This window comes from Arvicola amphibius, chromosome 13 (genome assembly GCF_903992535.2).
Source record: "Arvicola amphibius chromosome 13, mArvAmp1.2, whole genome shotgun sequence".
In the NCBI taxonomy this organism is placed as follows: domain Eukaryota; kingdom Metazoa; phylum Chordata; class Mammalia; order Rodentia; family Cricetidae; genus Arvicola; species Arvicola amphibius.
The window spans coordinates 2,765,219-2,786,524 of record NC_052059.1 but is presented as its reverse complement, the minus strand read 5'-3'; the positions used below and the strand labels follow the sequence as shown (position 1 = coordinate 2,786,524).

General features: G+C 46.9%; 1 protein-coding gene across 12 annotated transcripts in view; it reads right to left on the bottom strand.

Moving 5' to 3' along the window:
- The window catches only part of Dock9 (dedicator of cytokinesis 9), a 248,407-nt gene that overhangs the window by 8,806 nt on the left and 218,295 nt on the right, over window positions 1–21,306 (bottom strand). For all 12 annotated transcript variants that reach the window (XM_038309776.1, XM_038309768.1, XM_038309773.1 and 9 more), the window contains 4 exons: window positions 10,728–10,850; window positions 9,668–9,781; window positions 8,133–8,279; window positions 4,445–4,655 (listed from right to left, as the gene is read on the bottom strand). In XM_038309776.1, coding sequence (XP_038165704.1) covers window positions 4,445–4,655; window positions 8,133–8,279; window positions 9,668–9,781; window positions 10,728–10,850 — 595 coding nt within the window. The remainder of the gene's footprint in view (window positions 1–4,444; window positions 4,656–8,132; window positions 8,280–9,667; window positions 9,782–10,727; window positions 10,851–21,306) is intronic.

Genomic DNA, 21,306 nt, shown 5'->3' with positions numbered 1-21,306 from the left:
GCCTCCCTGGAAGTTGTAAGACTCAAATGAGTAGTAGGCTCTAGAGGGATTCTAAAATACAAAAATGACCGAACAGTTTTGAGATATTAGACAGCAGACCAAGCCCCGCCCCCAGCCCCAAATAGTGCTATTGGATATCTCTGAGAAAATTCACTTTCCTGTGGGGGACAACTTTGAATACATGATAAACCTGTCTAAACCTAAGATACCAAATGAGAAACAAACAAAAGCATCCTAATTGAAGCAGGAATTCACCAATGATCACTACTGGGACAATGGGAGAGGCATTTTGAAGCTTCCAGGGGTAAGAAATGTAAAAATATTTACTATTACTTACTTTTTCCACTAAAAGATCATACTGTTTTTATTTTTAACAAGATACCCGACCATGTCAACACCAAACAGCATGACAACGGGCAATGAAAAGGAACTATAGGGCTGGAGAGATGGCTCAGGGACTAAGAGCACTTGCTGATCTTGCAAATGACCCGAGTTCAAGTTCCCAGCACGTACATGGCACCGCACAACCACCTGTAATTTCAGTTCCAGGGGACCTGGCACCCTCTTCTGACCTCCCAAGACACCAGGCGCGCACGAGGCGTGCACTCAGGCAAAGCACTCATACACATAAAATAAAATTAAAAAAACTTTTGTGTAATGTTAGGCTCTACTTCAAGTGTTTAGCGTTTCTGTCTCTTTGCAGGAACACCTGTAATATTCTCATTTGCTACTTTAAACACTTATTGTTTAATTGTGTGTGTGAAGGTGCACGTACCACAGCGTGCATGTACCTCTGAGCACACGTGGAAGGCAGGGCACAGCTCTTGAGACTCAGTTCTCTCCTGCCACCTTGTGGGATCCAGGGGTCAAACTCGGGCCATCAAGCCTGCACACAAACACCTCTTCTACTCATGGGACCATCTTCCAGGCCCTTACTGTATTTTGTTTCTGTGTGACAGGCTCTCACCACCTAGCACTGGCTGTCCATGTAGATGAAGCTGTCCTTGGACTCAGAGATCCACCTGCCTCTGCCTCATGAGTGTTGGGATTAAAGGCGTGCACCACCATGCCCGGCCCCCTTATTGTATTTTTTAACCAATAAGAGATGAGAGAGGTTATACTTGAATTCTTTAGTAAGTGGCTAGGGATAGTTTATTCAGGAAAAGCTTATCACACAGTAGGAACAGGGCCAGATCCCAGACTGGATGGGGCCAGCAATCACTAGACAAAACTGGAAAAAGAGGGGCTCCCCCTGCTCACGTCTACCTTCACAAGGTTTTTTTTTAATTTTTTAATGATTTATTTAACTTTACTTTATGTGCATTGGTGTGAAGGTGTCAGATCTCGTGGAACTGCATTTTCAGACAGTTGTGAGCTGCCATGTGGGTACTGGGAATTGAACCCGGGTCCTCTGGAAGAGCAGTCAGTGCTCTTAACCGCTGAGCCATCTCTCCAGCCCCCCTTCACAAGGTTTTAAAGTCAGTCTGGGGGTCCCGCCTGGAATTTCTGTTGTGTCCTTGTGGACTGCAGGTTTTAAGTGGCAGCAGTGGGAATGCTGAGTCCTCTTGGCCCAAGGCTGCTTCTTCTAAATAAGATTTGAGCATTGCTGCACACTGCCAGGGAAGCGGTATTCTGACCGCAGCTAATGCGTTTGGCTGGTGTACCACAGAAAGGAATTTCACTCTCCATTGTTAGGAACATGCATCATGACTCTTAAGTGTCCAGCATCTGTGACAGACACGGTGAGGTGGCGCTACGATTTCAGAGAGAAAGCCAGCTCCCAGGTTGGTGCGTGGGGTTCCCATGAATCACACTGATCCTGCTCAGTCCCGATTACTGTGTCTCAGGGGAACTAGACTTCAAGGGGCCACAGACAGGTGCCGCGATACTACTCAGAGAAAGTTCCAGGTCTGTGCCCAGGCCCACTGGGTCACAACCACCCTGGTATTCTTGCCAGCTTCACCCCGTCCTTTTCTATCCCTGGAGTGCCCAGACACAAACATTCCGGCCACCCTCATCTCATTCAAGTTGACTCAGATATCACATGCTAACTGATATCCCCACGAGCCCTACCCTATTCTCCCCTTTAAACTGTACTCCCCCCCCCCCCAGGCTCCACACTCCCAACCTCCATGGTGTCTCTCATCCCGTGTGGCAAGCTCTAACACCCCATGCTGACTGTTGTCATTTGCTGAGATGTGAGGGGCTGGCTCAAGCCTACAGACCTCACTTTGGGGACCATGCCTCACTGGGGCGTGCATTACTGTCCCAAGACTATACGGGAGAACAGAGTGGCCCCGGAAGATGGAAAGCCAGTTGAGTACGGGAACAAGCCACTGCGTAGTACACGGCCCAGCGTCCTGATGTGTGGCCCTTTAGGAAGACAGAGGACGCATGTCAACTGTAGGGCAGGCTAGGGTGAACAGAAGGCAGGCAGCAAACAGATGTTTCCAGTCTGAGTGCAGTGGAGGTGACAGCTGGAGGACCTGGGAATAGCAACTGGGAAGAAAGGGAAAGCAGGGCCAGAAACTTCCACCCAGGAAGCTGGGGGAAGGAAGAGAAAATGGTGACGTTTTCTCAGGACTGGGAACTTTCCAGAAGGGTTAGCCTGCAAGCAGGAGGCAGGAAAGGCCAAAGGTTAGGTCTGCAGTGAGACGGTGGAAGTTCCAGAAGCCTAGTAGCTGGAGGGAAACTAGTTCAAAGTCTCCAAAAGAGCTGGTGTGTTTCTTTAAGGCTGCCACGGCGCAGACACTCCCAGTAGCTTTCACAGCAAAAGAGCTTTCCTCCAACTCCACTCTGTCTATCAGCTGTCCCTTCCACACTTCCAGGTGCCTCACAGCAAGCCCTGCACCTGTTTCTGGTGTCACACTGTGGTCCCTTTTGCTCCTCATGAAGCCTAAGGCAAGAGTTTAATGGCAGGTAAGATCTAGTCACCAATCTCATCCCTTCCCCTCCTGTCTGCACTATACAGGATTGTTTAGCACAAAGGGATGAACAATGTCCCCACTTCCACACAGTGAGGCAGTGGCCGGGGCTGCAGGAGCCCCAGGCAAGGCACTTATGTTCTCGGCCCTGAAGGTGTGGCTGGCGAAGTCGCTGAGTGGCTAGTCTGTCTCTTGTGCCTCTTTCTGAAGCCAGTTACTCTTTGTCCTCTGATTTGGTGATAGAGAGCTAAACCCACATTCTTTATCTAATCTAAAACGGTTCAGCAGCAATTGTGAACTGTAACCCGGAAGAACAGGTGCCCAGGGAGAACACCCTGCTATGAATCAAATCAGTACACCACCTCAACAGGACTCACGATAAAAATAAACGCTCAACTCAGCAGAGTGCTTGAGCATGCGCCCGGAATCTCCTGGGGTGCTCGCTGGGCACAGAGCTTGGGTGCCCTCCCTAGTTTCTTATTCAGCAGATTCAGGGTGTGGGGTGGGTAGAGCCTGGGAATCGGCAGTTCAAATTCCCATGGGCGGCTGACCTTGGCGGCTCCAGAATGAACTCTGACAGATGCTGATTTAGGGAATCCACAGTGAGGTTGTTCCTACACAGATCACAGTCAAACTGGAAACCCCAAGAAGTACCATTATCTAGAGATCGTTTTCTTAACTGGTGTGCATTAGAGAAACCACCGTTTGCTCAGAGCGAGGGGCTCACCCTTGTGAGGGCAGTGTGGTTTACGCATTGCATGTTTTCCTAAGAGAAAGAGTGGGGAACGTTTATAACTGTATGCTTTTGTGTTTGCTTTAAAACCCTGATCTCATTCTAAACCATTTCTCCCACAGAAACTGTACATCTGCTGCATTATGCTGCCGTGAGTTTATTTTTATTTTTACTGGGTGCATGTATATCTGTGGGCGAGCGTGTACATGAGCACGCCTGTGCCTGGAGACCAGAAGAGGGTGTCTAACCACATGGAAAGGGGGTTACAGGCAACTGTCTGTGGCGTGCTGTGGGCACTGGGAACTAAACCTTACGGGAGAACGGTAAGCATTCGTAACTGCGGAGTCACTTCTCTGGCCCCAAATCATGAGTTTACGTATTTTAATTTTTTAGGGTTTATTTATTTTTCTGTGTATAGGTGTATGTCTGCATGTATGTCTGTGTATCTTCACGCATGCCCGGTGCCCAAGAAAGCCAGAAGAGGGTGTCAAATCCTCTCGGTCTCCTGGGACTGGAGTTATAGATGTTTGTAAGTCACCATGTGGGAGAACAGGAGTGGTTTTAAACACTGAGCCATCTCCCCGGTCCTTACTCTAGCGAGAGAGGTGTGTACCCCATTCCTTACTCTAGCGAGAGCAGTGCGCTGTCTGGAGGGAGGGAGGCATGTGTACCCCAGTCCTTACTCTAGCGAGAGCAGCGCACTATCTGTAGGTAGGGAGGCGTGTGTATCCCGGTCCTTACTCTAGCGAGAGCAGTGCACTGTCTGGCGAGAGGAAGGTGTGCATACCTGTTAGGATGGTGCGCCGTTTGCACTGCTCCTCCACCCCGCCCTGCCTCTTTCCAGTCTGGGTGAAGGGCATCTCGAACATGAAGCGCCGGATGTTGTGGCATCTCTCAAACTCCGTTCTCCTCTCCTGTAACTCCTTCTCGTCAAAGAACGGGGTCACGTGGGTCACCTGGATGTAAGCAAACTTGGAATCCAGGTCCTTCGGGTTAACCTTGAAAACAATAAGCAACCCCGAAGTCAGGCGATCTTCCTGGTCTAAGATGAGTCTTCTAAACTTTTAATTAGAAAACTTTCCGAGAAAAACAAATTTAGGAAGGTTGGAAAAAACAGTAGAAGAACACCCGTTATCTACCAACAGGATCATCACCGCTACCACCTTGCTGCGTTTGTTTCAAGAGGAGCCGCATACACATATATGTAAATATGCACACACCAATGTGTGGAGACAGTTTTAAAACTGATTTTTCAGGTTACCATACAAAGTAATGGTAATCACAACATCTTTCCCATGTGTCAATATACCTTATTATCAGACTTCTATAAATACACACACACACACACACACACACACACCACATTTCAATGTAAATGGCATACATCATGACACACCACCCTAAAAATTTTTCCTAAAAATAAGAACATTTTCCTCTAAAAACACAATGCACTATGGTACTTAGCGACAATAATTCTATTCAAGACACCTTAACTCCCTCGGAAGTATTCAGACTGAAGGAGTCTAACAACCACCACACTTCACAGTGTAGTGTCTGTCTGTCCCTCGCTCCCTCTCTTCTTCCTTCCAGTCCTCCCTCCTTCCCCGCGCTTCTTTTAGAAGAGTCTCTTGTGTGGCTTTGAACCCACGATCCTCCTGTGTCCCCTTCGTAAATGATGGGATTACAGAGTAAGTCACTACACTAAGCTTGTCTCTTTGCTCTGCTTTAGTCTGGATTTCTCCATTTTAATTTTTGTTTTAAAACTTTTATGCGCTTGGCTAGAAGAGACATTTATTTTAAGAATAAGGATCAAATGTTAGGCCCTAAATTACTATTAACTGGTTGTCAGATCAAATGAGACGCCAACAGCTGCAGATGAATTTATTTAATACAAGTGCGGATTAACCTCATTTACAATTAAGTTTCTTTTCTGATTAACCCAGCACATGAATGCTTTTGCAACCAGACTGTGAACTGGTGGACCTCTGGTGTCTGACACATGATGGAAAATTAAACAGGCATGTTCCACAGGGGGACAAGAGCTGATTTACATTAGCGAGGCAAATCAATTTTTGCACATTCTAATTGTATTTAACCAAGAGCAATAAAATGACCACAGAAGAAATGGCTTGCAGAGTGCTTGGGGCAGGCAAAGATGGCTTCATGGGTCAGCAGAGGCGCTCAGGAAAAAAGAGGAAAAGGTTGTGGAGAGAGGCTAGTGTGGAAGGCAGAAAGAAATCCACAGAACTTTCCTGGATTTCAGAAAAAGCCATCCGGACAATCCTAACTGTATTTCTTACATATTTGTTTGCATGTGTGTCTGCGTGTGTGTTTGCGTGTGTGTCTGCAGGTGTATGTGTGTCATGGCGCGTGCACACAGAGGCCAGAGAGCAATGCTCAGGGGTTGGTTCTCTCCAGCCACCTTGTGGAGCCTGGGAACGGAACTCTTGGGCCTGTGTGCAAGCTCCTCTACCCACTGAGCATCTCGCTGGTTTGACAATAATATCATTGCGTTTCAGTCTATTCAAGCTGACTTTCTTTTAGCAAAATCAATTAAAAGGCAGCAAGAAATGCGCTGTCTGCCTGGTTGAGATGTACCTCCCCACCCTTTGTGTTCCAGGCTGCTGCACAGACAGCAGGCATGGAACGCTGACTCAGGAGGAGGAGAACTGGGAGCCTAGAAGAAGGGCTGCATGCGGAAGCTGTCTCTGCAGACACCTGCTCCCAGAAGAAGCCCAACCAGGCGAGTAGCTTGATCTGTCTTAAAGGTGGGTCTCAATGAGTAAGTCTGACCGAGGCTTCTAGTAAAACACGCTGCTTTCTTTCCCGTACGTATAACTCACTTAAAATGACACCAAGAATTACACCACAGGGACTCAGGAGATTTCACTGCTGGAAGACTGGCTTGCAGAGCTGTGTCCCGGGTCCTGGTGATGTGCTAACCCGGGACTCCACAGGTGGGGTAACACAGAAATCAGCACATCCCTGAGAAGCCCACAGGGGACCAACGTGAGACCCCAGGATTGCGATGAGAAAGAGAACAAGTGGCCCCAAGTCTCTGTGGCTGCGAACTGGCTTCCTTCTCTGGTCCCTTTCCTACCACAGAGATTCCGGAGAAACTAGTCTGAAAACATCCCATAGCAGCCAAAGCAGGGTTAGCGTACAGAATCAGCGAACAGAGGAGTGAGGGAGGCCGAGGGCTGCAGGTGCAGAAAGGACTGTCCTGTCCTCTGCCTGGGCCAGAATCCAGGTGATATCGGCTGGTCCCTGCTGCAATAGCAACCTAGTCAGGAGAAAATGAGGGCTCTCAGGAAGCAGATGCTAGACTCTGGGCACTCAGCAGAGGACGCAGGAATAAAAGGGTTCTAGAGTTCTTCAGGCTGGTGTCCTTAGAAAGAAGCAGAGCTTTCCACGGCTGGGGAGATGAAGCACACAGTGTGAACTCATTCTGTAGACCAGGTTGGCCTCGAACTCACAGAGACCCTCCTGCCTCTGCCTCCCAAGAGCTGTTTTTTTTTTTTTATTCCAGAGACAGGGTTTCCCTTAGTTTCTGTCCTGGAACTAGTTCTTGTAGACCAGGCTGGTCTTGAACTCAGAGATCCACCTGCCTCTGCCTCCCGAGTGCTGGGATTAAAGGCGTGCGCCACCACCGCCCGGCTTGTTTTTTTTTTTTTTTAAGACAGGGAGGGTCTGGTTATGTAGATCAGGCTGATCTCAGCCTTCCTATCTAAGCTCCCTCACCCCAATAGCTGAGAGTCCAGGTGTCTACCACATCTGTCACATCTGGCAACAAAGCTTTTGGTTAAAACCAACACATCGTCACAATGTGAAGAACAAGGGACAGCTTTGGGAAGTGGAGGGACACTCAGTTTCCTGGGCCTCTTCTCAACAGGGTGGGCTACAAAGCACACAGGCTCAGGACAACTGTGTAGGCTTGGGAAGGATCCTCACGAGAGCTAAGGGAAGGGCCAGTGTAAAGAAAGCAGATCTCATTCCTCAGTCTGGTTAGAGTGACCAGCTCGGTCTGCCTGAGCTTCAGCCACCAGGGGCACAGTCAAGTCACAGATGCCTGGCTAAGGGAGGGCGCAGGAGGGGCAGAACTCAGCTGAGCCCTTCGTAAGTCATTTACGTGGTAAAAGAGGACGCTTGTTTCTGGGCTTTTGGAGACAAGGTCTCACTACTTAGGCTGGATTGTAAGTTGTGATCCTCCTGCCTCAGCCTCCAAAGCTGTGCGAATACAGCCATGTGCTCCCATCCCAGCTAACTGAAGATCCTTCAACAATTTCCTCGGTGTTAAGCACGTCACAAAAAAGCACAGACTGGCGATTACAAGGGGACGTAAACGCGCTTGTCACTCAAGGACAACCCTCCTCATCCCGCCCTCTCTTTGCTTTTCACATTTGTGAGTACGCTCGACACAGCCAATCACACAGAATTTAAAAACTGCTAGGCAGCTTATCAGACAGCAATCATACCTTGCCAGAATCCTGTATCATTTTGACATTTTCCGAACCAAACTTATCCGAGTAAAGCTTTAGGAGTCTCTGGGAAATCTCTGACAGAGGCGTGAGCTTGGGCTCTTTGTAGATATACTCCTTCCCATCCTCATCTTCAAAGAAACCCTGCGAGGAGAAGCACCGTTAGGCATGCTCCTGAGGCTGACCACAGCAGGGAAAAGCCATGAGAAAGATGATTCCAAAATAAAACCCCATTTAGACAGGCACTCACAGGGGAAGGGAAGGGCTCTGAGGTGGAGTCAAGGCGCAAAGATGGGAAAACACAAGAGTACAAATGTACGCAAGTCATTAAGTGTGTGAGATGAAAGGGTTGGGGTCCAGGCAGCACTCTCTCGGTGAGGTGTGATGGGGGCAGGCCTGTTTCACGTTCCCAGAAGTAGGACACACGGAGAAATGACCAGGGGTGCACGTCTGGTCTAGAGCAGGCCGAGCAAGAAGTACATAAAGTTTGAGTGGGTTTGGCCGTGCTTCCCCGCTGAGACAAACACTGAAGGTCAGCAGCACAGAACTGGAAATGCTTCCGTGAAAGCCAGCCACGACTGGCGTGGCGCCAATTACGTGCGCCCACAGGTTTAACATTATATGGGAAGTGAAAAAGGTTGGGAAATTGAAATGTCCGGATTGGGGGTTAATATTTGAAATTAATGTTCAAAAAGTCGCTTATCTAAAGTAAAAGGATATAAAATGGCATAAGAAACAATATAGGTGAGGGGGGAAAAAAACCAGGCTAACATGAAACAAACAAATGAAAAAATCCACAGCAAACTGGGAGTTTAGAGGCGCTCACTCCACTAACGTTACTTGCTTTAGAAGCATTTACTGGAATTACCTCCACGTCTGTTGCACTGTCTGTAAACTGGTATTGCTATAGTTATAAAAAAACAATAACAGAGTAAATTGAAGGTTATAAAGCGCTCATCGGAAAATCACACGCCCTCAATGAACGGATGATAATCTATTTCATTTAATAATGTTAGAGCCTGAAGGTTAAAGCTTGCTTATGTAACCCCCCTCCGACAGGACTCCCCAAGAATTACAGTGATAACTATGCTTGCGCAGAAAGCATATAAAAGACTGAGACACAGGCACAAAGCAGGTCTTAATTTTTGCCTTAAAACATGCAATACGGATGTGTAATGGAACGGATGATTTCTCTAAATGGAATAAAAATGTTAATTTTTCTTTCTGGAGTTTGAAATGACTAGACAGTAAACATACAAGACTTGAAAAGGAAACTTGCAAACCGCATGGAAGCATGAAAGACGGCGTTACGGAGGAAGAACTCACCGCTGCCTTAAGAAAGTGATAAAGGAAAGAGAGGAAGAAAAAGAAAGAAAAAGAAGTAGAGTTTACTCCAGAGGAAGATAAGAGCCACATGACATACGAGAAATTCATCACATTAGCATTTACAGAGTGGAAATTCTCAGATTCTCACTTTAAGAGAAGGAAGATAAAGGACTCGGAACAGCCTACAGAACGGGCTGGAGGCTCACCTGTCCAAAGAAGGCCACCCGGAAGTAGGTCCCCAGGAGCCTGCGGCCCGAATGCATGACCTCGGTCACTTTGCTGTAGGCCCTGTGTAGCGTGTCATACAGGTGGGCTAGTCTCTGGAAAGCAGAAGAAGACATGTCTTCCTATTTGCAAGTCGCAGAATAAGACTGAAAACAATTCAAATGTGATGATGGACTCTGAGTAGAAAGAAAAGTCTGTATGTTTGTGTGTGTGTGAGGGGTAGGGAGTGTGCATGTGGGTGTGTGTACATACATGTGAGAGCCGGGGGACCAGCCTGGGTGGCATTCCTCAGGCCTTGTCCACCTACTGATTTTAAAGACAGGGTCTCTCACTGGCTCAGAACCCATCAAGCAGGCCATGCTGGGTGGTCTCTCTCTCTCTCTCTCTCTCTCTCTCTCTCTCTCTCTCTCTCTCTCTCTCTCTCTCTCTCTCTCTCTTCAGCCCTGGGAGTCCAACCAGGTGTTACCACACCCAGTTTTTTTGAACGTATGTTCTGGGTATTGAACTCATGTCCTCGGGCTGTCAAGGCAACACTTTACCGACTGGCCTATCACCCAAGTCACAAGAATGTATTTTGACTGTTTAACTCAGTGATCATTTTTGGATTGCACCCACTGAAGGTCTCTTCCCAAGCTGACATGAGGTGGTGGAAAAAATCTCTGACGTCATGCAGGTTCTGCTCTTCATACTTCATTTGATTTGCTGGGGCAATGGCTGACTTCTGAACCCTGGAAGGTGGAAGGGCCACCATTCCCTCATACAGAGGAAGCAAGGAAGGGCCCCTGGAAATCATACAACCGTCTAGGGAAACTTCCAAAGTTCAGTGGTAGCATAGAACCCTTGCATTCAAGATATGGGGGTGTGTGCACAGGCGGGGCCCAGGATGTGTGACATCTGATAGCGCCATAGATGGTGACTGGTGGCCGCCTTCGATGCCATGTGGGTAACTGGAGACCACCGGGCATCCCTGAACCCAGGCCTGCTGGCTCTCTCTGCATGAGGTCTGAGTTGTGTCAAAGAGGAGAAAAGAGGGCGTAATACCTCGAAATCCCTCCGCTTTTCATAAATGGGGATGATGAGCTTGTAGATGTCAGCGATCAGCTCGTAGCGCTCGGCCTTCCAAAGTCCATCCGCACACTGCTCCAGCAGCTCCATCAGGACATCCTGATCAAGGGGGAGGGCGGAGCCAGGAGAGATTACAGAGAATCTGTCATCACACTCCCCGTGGAACGTACAACCAAAGGCTGCTGTGGAATTTGTAACTAATCCAAGACTGTAACAACTCACTACCAAGTTTTCCCCAAGTCATGTTTATATGTGAAAACCAGAAAGGTGTAATAGCTGGGCTGAGAGCTGGCCCAGCAGTTAAGAGCACTGACTGCCCATGCAAAGGACCCAGGCTTGGTTCTCAGCACTCACAGCTGCTTATAACTCCAGCTCCGGCGATCCTGACACCTTCTGTGGGACTGCATACATGTGATACACAAATATCACACAGACAACACTCATACACATAAAATAATTTTTTTACAAGGTATAGAAAATTGGCTCTGGTAGACTCCCACAAGCTCTTAGCTTGTTTATTAGCTCTCTTTTTAGAAACGTAACTTAAGAGATTTATTTATCCTCTCTGATGAACAAACACTGGCAATGTTGAGCTATGGAGCATTACTAAGCATGACTCCAACCCCAACTAAACATCTCGACGATATCCAGGGATGGCGATGGGGGAACCTAGGCCTGCTTCACCAATACCCTTTCCTCCTCCTCTTGGCAATTTCCTTCTATAGAAGTGTGCACAGTTCTCTGCTCTGGGTAGAGCTCTCAGACTCGGGGAGAAACACTACCTACAGCTTATGTATACCAATCACCATGGACTTTTTCTTAGACGTAGCCACGGGTTCATCATGGCGCCATGGTGGGTCAAGGTTCCCAACCTGGAATGCTGGGATGGGAATGGCAGATACAAGATACGGTAGCGTGGAGCTGACTGGGGCTAGCATTTGTCACACGGCCCTGGACAGGTCTGAAGAGCACACTTCTGTCTCAGCCAAGCATCTGCATTGCCGACAGCTTGTTAAAGGCTTGGATTTCAGAAAGTAGACATATTTGTCTCGTCTCTAATACTGGCAGTATTATTTTTAATACTGTCTTATTTTTAATATCGTGATTGTCTCGAGACAGCTCATGTATCCCAGGCTGGACTCAACCTGGTTTATATGGTGTGGAAGATTGAACACAGGGTTTCACACATGCCAGGCAAACACCCTACCAATGGAGCCGCGTGCCCAACCCCGTGTGCTCACCCTAACACCTCGGGTTTTATTAGTTCTTCCTGAATTTCTATATTTTCCATTTTTAGGCTAATGTTCATCACAGATCCAATGCCCACAGTTTATGGAGCCAAAGAAAATATCATTTTAAAACAATCAGTCCATCAGATAACACTGCTGAGTTAGGCCCATCTAACTCATCATACATCATAAAATTGTCATTTGTGTGGCTGAACTCTGCACCAGCGCTTATAAAAAGGTAGGATAGTTGTCTCAGGCTTTATGGCAGCTCTCATTAAAGCCAGCTGTGCGCAGTAACCACGACAACAGCAGCAAAGAACCCAGAGAATCCCCAGCACCATCCCTTCTCCTCTGCACGTACGATAAAAAGATGTCTAGCAGTCCAGCACACTAAACACGCTACAGATTTCTCCATGTTCCTCTGCCATAAGAAGCTAAAACAGAAAGCACGGAAGTACAGCTTGTATCATTTCAGTCACACAGGCACGCTCACATCTTTGTAAAATAAACGGAATGAGTTTCAGTTCTCACCCTCACTGGTGTCTGGGGAGATGAGTCAGACTCGATCCCCCCACTCCCACACGCCCCACTGCTGTGCGGTCTGTAAATACTGTATGCTAATTCACCAGCCAGTTAAAAAAGTTTTCCCACCCTTGAACCATTCCTTTCTACTTTGTATTAATTTTGTTTCTTTTAAAAAAAAAATCTTATTTCTACCAGTGTACATACACAGTCAGCAAGCAAGTGGTTCTTAGAAAAAAACAGCAGGTTTGCATTTTTTCCCAGGAATGTCGGCAATACTGGGTGTCAGGAACACTCTTTTGTGTGGGAGAGGAGTTGATGAGCTGTATCAAAGCCTTGGATTTCTCACAAATCTTAGGCCAGACTTATTGTTAGGTCTCAAACCAGGGACAACCGGCCCCCAGGCTCTCCTTGCACCCCTCAATCTCTGCCTATTACAGGGCCCTCTTAGCTGTGCCCCGCATCCTACCCTAAACTTCTCTGCCCAGGGGCTGGGCTGCCTTCCCCCCCAGATGCCCATTGTACAATCCAGCCATCTTGGCTGTGCTAGTCTCTTGGCCTGAGCTGCCCCTTTGGTTGGCAGCTCCCCCCTCCAACAAGGCTCAAGGTCACGTCCACTCTAGACTCTCTTAGATGCCCCTGCCTCTGACGGTGCTCTCCCTTGTACCTACAAAAAACTTTCGCCCCACCATGCCTGCAAGCAGTCACTTTCCTTCTTTCCTTCTTTCCTTCCTTCCTTCCTTCCTTCCTTCCTTCCTTCCTTCCTTCCTTCCTTCCAACTCGCTCACCACCAATGGGTATTTCCCAAGCACCTGTACCCCAGTGCTGCCCCAGACCCACAGAGGTGGCTGACGGAGTCCAAGAAACCCAGTTTCCCAAGAGGATGGCATGGTAACAGTCAACATTAAACTTCATCTTCAAACTATTCTACAACGTGTAATCGTTTGGTTCCTTGTATTCTAACTTCCAGGTTTATCACGAATGTAATTTTCTTTTGTGCGTGAAAATGCACGGTTGGTTTTACTAGCTGCATTGTCAAGTCATACTACGGACAGACCTATAATAACGTCACCCTATTTACTGTGGATCAGTTAAACAAACAGCAGTTAACTTTAACCCCGTGCCTTAGCAATTACAGTATAATAAAAATCTGGAGTAAATGATTTGTTTGTGTTCGTCAGGTCCCCAAAGTCCAAAAGGAAAAGAAAGTTCCTAGATCTAGAAATGGGTTTAACCTGGACCGGGGATTTCTGGCTGTTAGAAGAAAGCCAGCATCCCTCAGGAACTGGTGAAGCCAACCCCTTCTACCAAAAGGAGCCAATTCCCTTCCCCCTGGCAGAAGGCACATATGGCTGCCTGTGGTTACATATCACAAGTACTAGTCACACGCTTCCACGTCCTCACTAGCGTCCTAGACGGCTCCCCTCCCCAGACTCCCCTCCTTCAGATACCCATATCTCTTGTCTTTATAACGGCAGGCTCTCCTGCCTCTGCTATCTCTCTAAACAAATCCTGCTATGCTCCGATCCCCACTGCTCTCTTGCTGCTGTCCACACTTCTCTAGCCCTGGCCAAGTCCAGTCTGCTTCTCTCTCTCTGCTCTGGACTCTTCCGATGTCTCTGGCTGCTCGCTCTCTCTCGCTCGCTCTCTCTCTCGCTCTCTCTCTCTCTCTCTCTCTCTCTCTCTCTCTCTCTCTCTCTCTCTCTCTCTCTCTCTCTCTCTCTCTCTCTCTCTCCTTCCCACACTGTGGAGTGGTCATGTTGGCAGATTCTCTACTGTGCCTTCTAGAATACAGATTTGAGATGGAAACTCACATAGCCCCAGTGTTGTGGAACATTAGTTTAAGATGTGTTACATTTGTTTATCCTGTGGAATATTTGTTTAATGATGCAAAGATGTATTGCATTCTTTTATGGTGTATTTGTTTAACTTTGTGAAACTGTGTTACTTTGCCTGCCTAAAACACCTGATTGGTCTAATAAAGAGCTGAATGGTCAATAGCTAGGCAGGAGAGAGACATACCTGGGGCTGGCAGGCAGAGAGAATAAACAGGAGGAGAAATCTAGAGAAGAGGGAGGAGCAAGGAAAGGAGGAGAGGAGGATGCCAGAGGCTAGCCACCCAGCCACCCAGCCAGCCATGGAGTAAGAAAAGATATATAGAATAAAGAAATGTAAGAAGTCCAAAGGCAAAACACAGTTAAAGAGAAATGGGATAGTTTAAATTAGAAAAGCTGACTAGAAACAAGCAAGGCTAACGTTGGGCATTCATAAGTAAGAATAAGTCTCTGTGTATTTGTTTGGGAGCTGGGTGGCAGTCCCCCAAAGAGTCAAAACAAACAAAACAAAAAAAACAAATATGTCCCAGCTTGCTTGAATTTAGTCAGTACTTCTGTGTCTTCCTTCCAAGTGCTGGGTTTGCAGACATACGCCACAATGTTAAGAATCTAGAACGATTTTAATGTGATATTATAAAAAGGCTGAGAAAGTTTCTCAAGGAGCTAAAGTTGGAACTGATTTGAAGAGTCTCCACTCAGCCCTTTCAGCCAAACACCTACTGTGTGCAACAAGCATGCTGAACACCACAGTTATAAAACCAATCTATTTAAGCCAGGTCTTTGTAATTTGTAAAAATTGCTCAGCTGGTGTCGTGCTGAAGGCTTGGTCCCAGCTGACGGGGCGAGCTGGGAAGCTGCGGGAAGGTTTAGAGGTTGGGGCATAGATGGAGGAAGGAGGTCACCAGGTAGGAGCTATATTGGTAAATGTCATGAGTTGTTTGCACTAGTCTGGGAGTGAGGAGGGCTCACTTGTTTCAGCCTCAAGCGTGTCCTCCAAAACCGTCCTAGGGCAGCAGGCTGGTTCCCTGTAATAGGGAGAAACGGCAAACTGCTAAGGGTGTTAAAAATCTTACACCCGTGAGAACAGCTGGAAGCCAAACCATTTCCAACGGAGAGGTGCAAGCCTGCCTGGGGTGGGAAAGGGAAGCCGGAGCCTCTGTGCAGAGGATGCTCTGCAGCCTGGGATCCAGCATGACGGTCTCCGTGGGGCTTCCTTGGCCATTTCTGCTGGATGCTGCGGCTATCTCAATTGCTGGCTCTCCTCACTTGCTATTCTAATTGTTGAATGCTGTAAGTGCCAGCTCTGATAATGTGTTGTTATCTACGGTACGGGCTGTTTCCACCTCTCTGCTACCTAGTACTTGCAATTTGTCCTCACACTCATGTTTGCAAAAAAAAAAAAAAAAGAAAAAAAAAAAAGAAAAAAAAAGTACTTATTAAAATCCAAAGCACGGATTAGGTCGTTTCCTATAAGAACACCACAGGTGTGTCTTTAAGGCCTGTGGGAAGGCCCAGCCCACTGATGCGACCCCAGGGCAGGTGGTCCTGAAGTAGCTAAGAAAGCGGGCTGAGAGAGCCAGGAGAGCAGCAGTCTCCGGGCTTCTGCCTCACTTCCTGCTCCTGCTCTGACTTCCCCCAGTGAAGGACCATTACCTGGAAGCATAAGATCAGATAAACCTTTTCTCCCCAAGTCGCCTTTGGTCACGGTGTCTTATCACAGCAATAAGAATCTAAGAGGCACACGGTACGTGCAGAACTGGCACACAGCCTGACGGGCTGGAACATCGGCATCAGGGCGCCCAGAGAGAAGGGGAGGAGAAAGTGGGTGGATTAAACACACACCTGCAGGGGCATACTCAACGTTTTCTGCATAAAAATGAAATTAGTAATTTAATCTTTTAAAATGGCTTACATGTGTCTGCTTGTCTGTGCGGGTACCATGTGGGTGTGGGGTCAGCAGAAGCTAAAGAGGGTATCAGATCTCCTGGAACTGGAGTTAAAGGCAGTGTGAGCCACCGTGTTGCTGCTGGGAATAGAACATGGGTCCTCTGGAAGAGTAGCAAGTGGTTTTGGCTACCGAGCTATCTCTTCAGTCCCTAGTGTAGACAAACGTATAAGCCATGAAAACACAGATGTATACTAACTATTACAACAGACACAGGAGCGTTGGGTGGAAGGTAATGGCTGGCTTTTTAGTGATGCCGCCTCTCCACACAAGGGACATTTCAGACAGCCCTAGGTTCTGCCACTTCATAAATCTCTATTGGGGGAGGGGTGCACATGCTTCTGTGTTTCCAAGCAGAAAATTAAGACTCAAATACAATCTTACTCTGGCTTAGTCAACCTAGAAACAGGAAGAGGTTTAAAAATACAGTCTGAATTCAAGTAGTATATGTTGTTAGAGGGTATGTATATATAGTAGGGCACAGATAAGTTCATTATGGAAAAATCTGTTCTATTTGGCACAAAACAGATGGAGTTCAACCAAGGAGATTTCCCAGAATGGCTGGGAATGGCAGGGTTTGATAAAAACAAATAGATTAGTGGATGGTAGGAAATATCGTCACCAAAACACATGCACTGTTATCACAAATCAGGAAAGAACATGCCAGACATTTTTATATTCTACTGAACATTGTTTTATCTCCTTTCTTGGTCAGGAAGCATTCGAGATCTATAACCTATCTACCTAAATTTATTTCTTACTGTAAATAAATGATAATATTCTACGAAAGCAGAATAACAAACTAAAAGCAAATGTAACAAACCTAGGGGCTGGAGAGGTGGCTCTGTGCTTAAGAACACAGGGTTTCTTCCGGAGGACCCGGACTCTGTGATTTCTGCCCCAGGGTATCCGACAGGCATGCAGGTGATGCACAGCCATACATGCACCACACATGCAGGTGAACACCATATACACAATAATAAATACATAAACAACCCTAAACCTTATCCTTATGACATCAATATGGATTTGAACACCAAGCCATCTGTGGTAAACTATTTAAACTAATGCTACTTCTAAACCTACACAATTACAGCTTCATGAAGTGAGAAGACTTTGAATAAAAATGTACTCCTGGACAATTAAGTTTAATAGCCCATATATGGCAATATAAAATTATAAAAGTCATAAAACTAAGACATACTAACAAAACACTGGAGCATCACACACATGAAATTCTAAGCAGAAATTCTATTTGCTTTGAAACAGCAATCACTGCCCCTGGAAAGCAGAAGGGAACCACGCAACGGGCAGACCGTGATAACCCTGAGCGGTGGCCATGCCTAATGGGTTTCCCACCTTGGACAAACAAACACTAAGCTATTTCTTATAATCATCGATGTGCACAGAAACAGGCTGGAGGGGGGGGCTGCGTGGAGTCTGTCAGTCCATAAACCACGCGTTTTATGGCACTACACTAGGCTTAGAAATCTCAGTGCACGACATCCACAAGCCATTGGGGAAGCTTTAGAACATGAAGTTAGCCAGTTTCATTGTTTAAGGATGTTGTGCTAACACAACTGAGAATACCAAACACCTGTCTATGGAAATGTCACACTGATCACCGGTGTGTTCCCACACACACCTGTGTGTGCACATGCACTGTGGTTAATTCCCATGGGGTACTTAACTCTTTCCACATATATGTTTGCTTGTTCTACCTTGGGATGAAATCAATGAAAGTAAAGCCATGTGCTGTCTCTGGTATGCACTGTTTGGGCATACATAAATCTGTGAGCCGCTGGGACAATGGCAGACCTATCCCTGCATGTACACCTCCCACTTGTGCTGGATCAGCAGGCCTCGAGACGCAGCCATTGCAATTCTAACACTGGAACTGTCATAATCCCGATTCCAGGGCCTGGAGAGACAGCGCAGAGGACACAAACACTTGCTGATCTTCCAGAAAACCCGCATTTGGTTCCCTGGACCCGTGCTTGGCAGTGCCCGTGTAACTACAGCTCTGGGGGAGCCAGCCTTCTCTTCTGGTGTACACAAACACATGAATAAAATTTTCTTAAAATCTAAAAACAATACTGATTCTTGGGTCCCACACATACTTAACTGAATTTGGGGATGAAGCATCAAGAGAACATCATCTAGACCAGAACAGGAATTGGAGTAACTCCTAAGCACACGGAAGTCTGGGGGCTACCGCATGAAGTAAAAGCCTTTAAGGCAAGTTCCCTACTTGCAGAGCCCCCTTTGCTAGCACTAGACTCATACGGTGAGTTTGTGGATCAGTCAACAAGTCAATATAGAAATTCCCAGGACATAGGGACTGACATCTTCCAGTGATGGTTCTCAGGGACAGTGGACAAGACGTCCTCCTTCAGCGGGAAGAAGCATCTGAAGCCATGGTGTGACTCCATCTTGCCTCTCTAGGTATCTCTATCCTGCAGCTCACTGCCAAGGTGGCCCAGCACTCACTCCAGATGTCAGCCGCGGACAGGACAACCACACCAGTTCCACTGGCCAACACTGTTTGGGAGAATCACCGTGCCAGGGAGGAACACCAGTCACCCGGGTGGTTCTAGAACACTTCCAGCTGAGGAACAGGAGGTTAGATGGGATTATAACCGCCAGAGTTAGGATGGGATATAAACAAAGCCACCAACTCTTCTGCTGACTTCTCTGTCTCCTATGGATATAAATATTTTGTCTGCTGCTGGCAGTTGTTTCAGAATAGAAATGACTTTGTCTCAAGGAAGCCAGAGACTTGCTGTGAGTCCATACAGTGTTCTTTGTACTCAACGGTGACTGTGCACAGTGAGATGCATCTGTTGTGGGGTATTTGTACACTGCGTAAAGGTGTAATGCTGCAGCTGGTGTAATGATGTTTACACAGGAGATGCAGGTGGGAGTCTTGGGCAGAGACAGAAAGAGAAGGAGGAATCTAGGCACGTGGATAGGATGGAAGATGCCAGGAGACATGGAGAGGAAACAGGAGGCAAAAGATGGAAGGGAGGTGATGCCATGTGATAGAGTGTAGACTAACGGAAATTGCTTGCCTGAGCTATAAGCCAAGCTTTTATAATAAGAAGTTTCCATGTTATTATTTGAGGGCTGGCAAGACTTATTAAATTTGGCACCCAACTTGGGGCACATACATGGAGCCCACTGCTCACAGGAGCCCACTGCTCTCAGCGTACAGAAGTGTGGCTCACGTAAGAGGCCCGGCTTGTTTATGAGTAGTCAATGCCGTAATACAGACACAGCAGCTTCCCAGAGCTGGGGCAGTTGGTTAGGTGGACTTGAAGGGGCAGAGGCAGCCACCAGCACCATAAGTCAAAGCCACCTGGAGGTCATTCTGTGGCTTTACCAGGAAAGGCAGAAATGGACCAAACACTCATCAGGCCTGAGGCCTGCTGCTAAGATGATTGTGCATTTTTAGTAGCTCCCTAACAGGTCAGGTCAGAGCACTGAAGGTATTAAATCCTTCCCACTGCGGAAGAGTAAAGGGGTTGTGTTTTTTAATTACTACGTCACGTGCTTCTTCCCCATCAGCTCTTGTAATTCCTTCCTCTCAGGGACAGATTTTCCAGCGCTCTCTTTACCATGAGACACCCAAGCAGCCAACGTGAAGATCAGCACAGCAGTTTCTGCGTCCCTGTCACTGAGAACAGGTTACTTCCCGTCGTCAGTCTGACTCTTGTCAACAGGGCTTTATGGCCCCGCTGTATCTCATCCCCACGGGCACAGACCGTCATGTACTATGGACCTTGTTAAAGATTTATCTACTTTATGCTTCAAGGACAGGGTGGCACATCCATATTCTGAAAACGGCCGATAAAGCAGTCTTTCTGTCACACGCCCAACCCTTACTCAGAAGTGGCGCCATTCGTAGGCTTCCCTGAGGGATGTGTGCACTTGGCCTCAGATGCTAATTCATCAGGTTCTCATAACCACCTCACTCTGTGACTTGATTTCACTCGATGTGCAAAGTGAGCTTCCTGTTATCCCACAGGGCCATTGACTGGAAACTAGACTTTCAAATCCTTGGAAGTTCTTGGCATTGATGTGTTCCTCATCTAATTCCAAACGAAATGCTGAGCTCCAGAGAATGACCTGGCACCATGGCTGACGCAGGCTTAAAAACGTGGCCATGCTTGTTTTTTAAAGAAACTAGTCTCTCCAGGCATTTCATGGTGTGAAAACAGTAATCACTAAATATTATGGAGTAGACAACTTATTCTCCCCCAGAATAATCAGAAATTTTCACTGACCTTGGTTAAAGCTATTTTAATGTTATTTTTTAGAGATCTAATTTTTCATGTCTGTGTCTTTGTGTATGTGTGTATGCACACGAGTGCAGATATCCACAGAGACCAGAAGAAGGCACGGGATCCTTTGGAGTCAGTCACAGGTGGCTGTGAGCTGCCCAGTGTGGGCTGGGTACCGGGAACTGAACTCAGGTTCTCATGACGGAGCAGTCAGCACTCCTAGTGGCTGAGCAGTCTCTCAAGCCCTATCTTAACATTTAAACTTCATGAAGTCTTTTTCATATTTAGCTTTAGATTTTGAGAGCCATTTGAGACTAGACAATTTACAATTGTAGTTCTTAACTTTTTTGCATTTAAGATCCCTTTTATAAAAGGTGGTGTTTGAATTTTTTAAAAAATATTTATTTATTATGTATACAATATTCTGTCTGTGTGTATGCCTACAGGCCAGAAGAGGGCACCAGACCCCATTACAGATGGTTGTGAGTCACCATGTGGTTGCTGGGAATTGAACTCAGGACCTTTGGAAGAGCAGGCAATGCTCTTAACCTCTGAGCCATCTCTCCAGCCCCTGATTTTTTTTTTTAAGACAGAATCTTTCTACTTAGCTATGGCTGTCCTAGAACCTGTTAGGAAGACCAGGCTGGTCTTGAACACACAGAGAACCTCCTGCCTTTGCTTCCCTAGTACTGGGTTTAAAATTGCATGCAACCATATTTGGAATAAAGGAGAGTTTATGGT